Here is a 5,000-nt window from a genome sequence, read left to right as displayed (position 1 = left end):
CTTGCTATGTGCTTAAAGGTGTGTAAGCAGACGCTGCAGTGCACAATGAGTTCAGCAGCCTGCTGAGAGGGTTGATCCTTGTGTGTGTGTGTGTGTGTGTGTGTGTGTGTGTGTGTGTGTGTGTGTGTGTGTGTGTGTGTGTGTGTGTGTGTGTGTGTGTGTGTGTGTGTGTGTGTGTGTGTGTGTGTGTGTGTGTGTGTGGAGGAGGGGGGCAGGAGGCATGGAAGAAGACTGAAGCGGGAAAGAGTGGGGTTTATTTGGGGGGGAGTTGGGGTTGATAATGTTGGGTTTGTGTGTGATCTTGCTTCCCAGACTTGCAGACTCCAACCCTGAGGGCAGAGGGGGGATTGAACCCATAATTCTGACCGCACCGCCTAACCTGTTGTGGTTTTGATAACAGCCTGTGCGTACGTGCGTGCGCGCGCATTCGCGTGTGTGTCCTCTCTGCTGCGCCTCACTCACCGCCTCCCACGTGGGCTGCAAACGAGCACACACAGCGCCGGTGGGCTAAACTCCTCAGTTACTTTTTCAAGAGAGCCACTTCAGCGCGGAGGAACAGAACCAGTGGGTGGATCGCCGGGGCAGCGGTGTTTATGCTATACTCGGTGGAAAAAAAGGTTTGGGACGGAGAACAAAAGGCGAGGCAGACACCACCCACAGCGGTGCGCCACAAACACACGTCACTCAAGGAATACTATGCGCTTGAGTAGGCTAGTGCTCCTCTCCCGGGCTGTCACAAGTCATGTTCGGTGCGGGGATAAAGTGAAAGGGTTGGGACATATTGGTTGATAATAACTGGATAATTGTTTAACAGCATAACTGGTTTGGCCAGATTGATCGGGAAATCTGGCCCAAACTGAGAACACTGAGCATAGGGACGTTTGTAAGACTCCACCCATCCATATAGGGGTGTAAACGAAACACTCGTGTGCACGGATGACATAGGCCTATCTGATCATGTTTCGGTAAACGCGGCCACAGGGGACCGGAATACTTCGCTACGGTCATGTCAACACTAGAATCACTAACCGGAACGACAGAACCCATCATCAAGGCTGGATTAGCCCCAGCCAGGACCCTCGGGCAATGACGCTAACTTCAGGGTGTCATGGCCCTTTTAAATTATTAATGGATGTTGGCAAGGGCTGGTGTGCGTGGGCCAGATCGACTGCACCACAAGAAGACGTCTCCATAAGCATTCCTCTAGTCCTCTGATGGCATCAGTTCTGTGTCAGCACTTTGGGGAGGTACGGGGGAGATCAAGGGGTGATGAGGGGGTATGGGGGGAGAGTCACAGCCACACGAATAACCTTGTGGATGCCCACTGCCGTGCTGGTGTATGTCTACGGTGGACTGGATGTACCTTGAGGTGCGGCCACAGGCTCCGTGCGGGTTTATTCTGTGTGTCTCAACTGCTTTAGTTTAGTATTGTAGGCTGTTCTATAGAAGTAGGCCGACTAGTATAGAACTGGGGGATGGAATAAAAATCGATGCCTTTGCATAAAATTTAGACAAGGATCATTGCAAAACCGTTGTACTGCTCAAGTTTAAAGACATTGGGGGAAATAGTCCTGTATACGTTTCATTTCTTCAACGGTAAATATGAAAATCAACATAAATGCACCTCATTAGTCTAAAAAGGATTTTCCCGTGTCATTTCCCGAGTGGAAAATGATTGGCATGCCATTCACGTCTCTACTAATGGTGCATTTCTCTTTCACTGCATTGAAAAGCAACAATATAGTTGGTTGCAAAAGAAAAATCACACTTTGCAAATAACACAACGGTGCCCCCTCGTGGTCACGGCATAGAAACGAGTATAAAGGCGGAGCAACACTTTCATAAATATCAAATGAAGATAACAATTATTACTCTTGGAAGCGACATTTTTGCTAATTATGGCCAACAGTCGAACCCCGTGCAGACGCTCTCATCTTCTAGGTTCTAGAGACGCTGAGTTAACAAAACGTCTGATTATTCTACTGTCATGTCAGTTGGGCTCACCACGGCAGAAGGCGGTATGGTTCTGGTACATAGCATTCGCTAAAAACGTTTGCAATATCCGCTTGTGGACCTTTTTTATCTATAATAATCATAATAATTAAAATTAAACCATTTCAATAAAAGCTTTTCCCCAAAAAGAAGCACCAACTACATTCTTTAACTTAGTATATTGATTTTATTCAGGGAGGTCATGACGGGAAACACAAGCGTTCGGTTACATTTACAGAAGAAGAAGAAAAAGGAGGAAGAGGAGGATGGGTTCCTCCAAGTGGGGGTCCCCCCTTACTGGGCCTTGGGGGGCACCCACTCGTGGATCTTCTTGGTGGTGGTGGAGAAGGGCACGTACTGCTGGGGCGTGGCGCTCACGTTGAACTGGTGCGTCTCTGCCAGGAACTTCCTGGGCACGGGCGGGTGTGTGGTGGGGGGGTCGTCCGTCATACAGTGCAGCCAACGGTGCCTGGAGGGGGACGGGGTGGGGGTGACGGGGTTTACTGCATTAGGGTGGGGTTGCATGACTACAATTATAAATTGTATTTTATTGAGTGATGAAGGATAACTATAACTAAAATTATAACTATCACTAAAATGACAACTTAAAATGATAACTGGATGCTTATGAGTTAATTAAGTACGTTTGTAAAAAGGAATTTTGTTGGTTTGTCGTTGGTCATTCGATCTAGAGAAATCGTTTGCAAAATTGGTTGCCTTATTGTGTGAGGACAAAAAAATAATTATTAAAGTAAATGATCGCTTACTTCTCCATAAACAGCAATAAAATAGTCAACATTCTCCCCACAATGAAGCTAGACAAATCTTAATTTACAGGTAGTGCTGAAAATACAAAAATATATGACTATACTAATACGACATACACCTCACAAGTTGCGACTAGACCTAACAATAGATAGGACTATACCATGAACACAACGTAATAATAATATCAAAGTTCGGGTCGTACCATTCAGCCGGCACCATGCTACCGTCTACCTCCCACATGGTGTTCTTCCCGTTCATCTCGGTGGTGTACAGCACCCAGCGGTGCCTCCCTGCAACACAAGCAGCACACCGTCTGAGCGCACGCAGCGGCATTCACCGTCCAGTCGTTCACAACGCGAGAACGTGTTTCAACCTGTGTTGCGAGTTCCCCTGGTGGTGCGTAAGGGTACTGCAGGTGGTACGTGGGATTTTACGATTGTTATAAATATATTTATACGATATAGATAATTATAAATGTGTATATTATTGGGTAATAAGTCAATATAATGTTATGGCTTGTTATTATTTTATAAATTTAAATTTCGTATTTAAATTGTGACATACAAATGAATACATTAAATTCCATGACAATTTCATTAAATATCCATATATTTATCCTCCTAATACCCCACTGATAACTGTATATGTATGTATAGACAAAGAAGGAGAGACAGTAAAGTTTCAGTCTCTTTGTGCATTCCATTGTACGTTTTCATTGTAAGGTTTCCTATTGTCATATGTTGTTGTGTTATTTTGGAAATAAACGGTGGGAGCCAAATTAGCCTTGTTTACTTTTTTTGAAGTTCTTAAAGTGGAAATGGCAATGGTCTTCTGTTGTTGACCCTACCAAATTCTGGGTGGATCAACCAATAGTAACATGTTTATAGCTCAGTTTTTTCAAACGTATTACTCTTTTCAGATACATGAGCATGTATAAACCAGGGAAGATTAAGCTATGCAACAATACTTGTCCATCCGTTGTAGCCCTGACTGAAAACGTGTAACCAGATGAATCATTGACGTGTTTATCCAACACAATCTACCAAGCTCCAAGTGGACACACTACACAAGTATGACAGGAGTTGGGGTTGGCTTTACCGAAGAAGTAGTTCTTGGAGTCCTCAAAGTATTTGTTTCCATATTTATCGACTCCGATCAGCGCTCCGGTCTTCACGTCATTAGCCCTGCCAGAAAGAAGAAGAAAACACAGTGAATATTATTCACTGAATAATCTGATCGGATGACAGATCTGTTGGTTATTCAGTGAACAATCGGATCTGATGTGAGATCGGATGGTTATTCAGTGACAACTCTGATCTGATGTAAGATGTTATGTCAGATGTAATGGTTATTCAGTGAATACTCAGATCTGATTGTTATTCAGTGACTTGTTATTCAGAGTCAAAAAGCTGGATGAGATTGGGGTCAGCTACGGCTCTTCAAGACCCGTCAATATGCTGTCAATCAAGGGTACATTTTGATCACTCAACGGATCGATGAGAGCTCCATACATAAACAAACACAACATACCTGAACAACTGTACGAGAAAGCCTTTGACACCGCCATGACCTCCTAGCTGTCCCAAAGCCCTTCGAGCGATATTCACATACTCGGCCATCTTCAGGCGGTACTGTTTAGGGGACGGACTGTGCGTCTGTGAGAAATGTCCGTGTTCAACAAAATCTTACTCCCAGACCGTTCCTACACGATGTGTATCTGTTCGATATTGAGCTTGGTTCAAGTTAAATCAACATTGTGCATTTTGTAAGTCACAAATAACAGATTTTGACAAGTTCTATATGCAGGTATATATAGTTTATCTTTATTACCAAAGTAAGATACAATAGAGCGTTATATTTTTTCCGACAATTAAGAATTAATATTTTTATCTGGTTCCCTAGAAAGTATGCATCTTTGAGGACTGGTGAATAATTTTTAAGTCATCTTTGTTATTCTAGCTTATTCAAAATGAACTACCTGCCTTCACAGCCTGGCACAACGATGGCAGAACTGGCTGTTACCAATATCACACTGACCTATTGATTCAAGGCACGGCATACAATTAGTATTGTGTATTTATTGTATTGCAAACCTTCACTTTGCTAACACATCTTAATTATATATAATATGATAAATTCAGTTATTTATATACATTTATGAAGTTCAGCTTTTCAAAAATATTGAATGAAAAACATATTTGATCATTTCGTATTTAAATTGTGACATACACATGAATACA

The 5,000-nt window shown here is 43.1% G+C and overlaps 1 protein-coding gene across 1 annotated transcript; it reads right to left on the bottom strand.

The window, feature by feature from the left end:
• Positions 1–2,145: 2,145 nt before the first annotated feature.
• Positions 2,146–4,425, bottom strand: ndufa12 (NADH:ubiquinone oxidoreductase subunit A12). The gene is made up of 4 exons (XM_056588727.1): positions 4,291–4,425; positions 3,859–3,944; positions 2,963–3,050; positions 2,146–2,461 (listed from the first exon to the last, which is right to left on the bottom strand). Exons 1-4 carry the CDS (start codon positions 4,377–4,379, stop codon positions 2,287–2,289), a joined length of 438 nt encoding a protein of 145 aa, XP_056444702.1. The 5' UTR covers positions 4,380–4,425; the 3' UTR covers positions 2,146–2,286.
• Between the last annotated feature and the right edge of the window lie 575 nt (positions 4,426–5,000).

This window comes from Gadus chalcogrammus, chromosome 4 (genome assembly GCF_026213295.1).
Source record: "Gadus chalcogrammus isolate NIFS_2021 chromosome 4, NIFS_Gcha_1.0, whole genome shotgun sequence".
In the NCBI taxonomy this organism is placed as follows: Eukaryota; Metazoa; Chordata; class Actinopteri; order Gadiformes; family Gadidae; genus Gadus; species Gadus chalcogrammus.
Note: the sequence above shows the minus strand (reverse complement) of the source record. Positions and strands in the feature narration are given on the sequence as shown.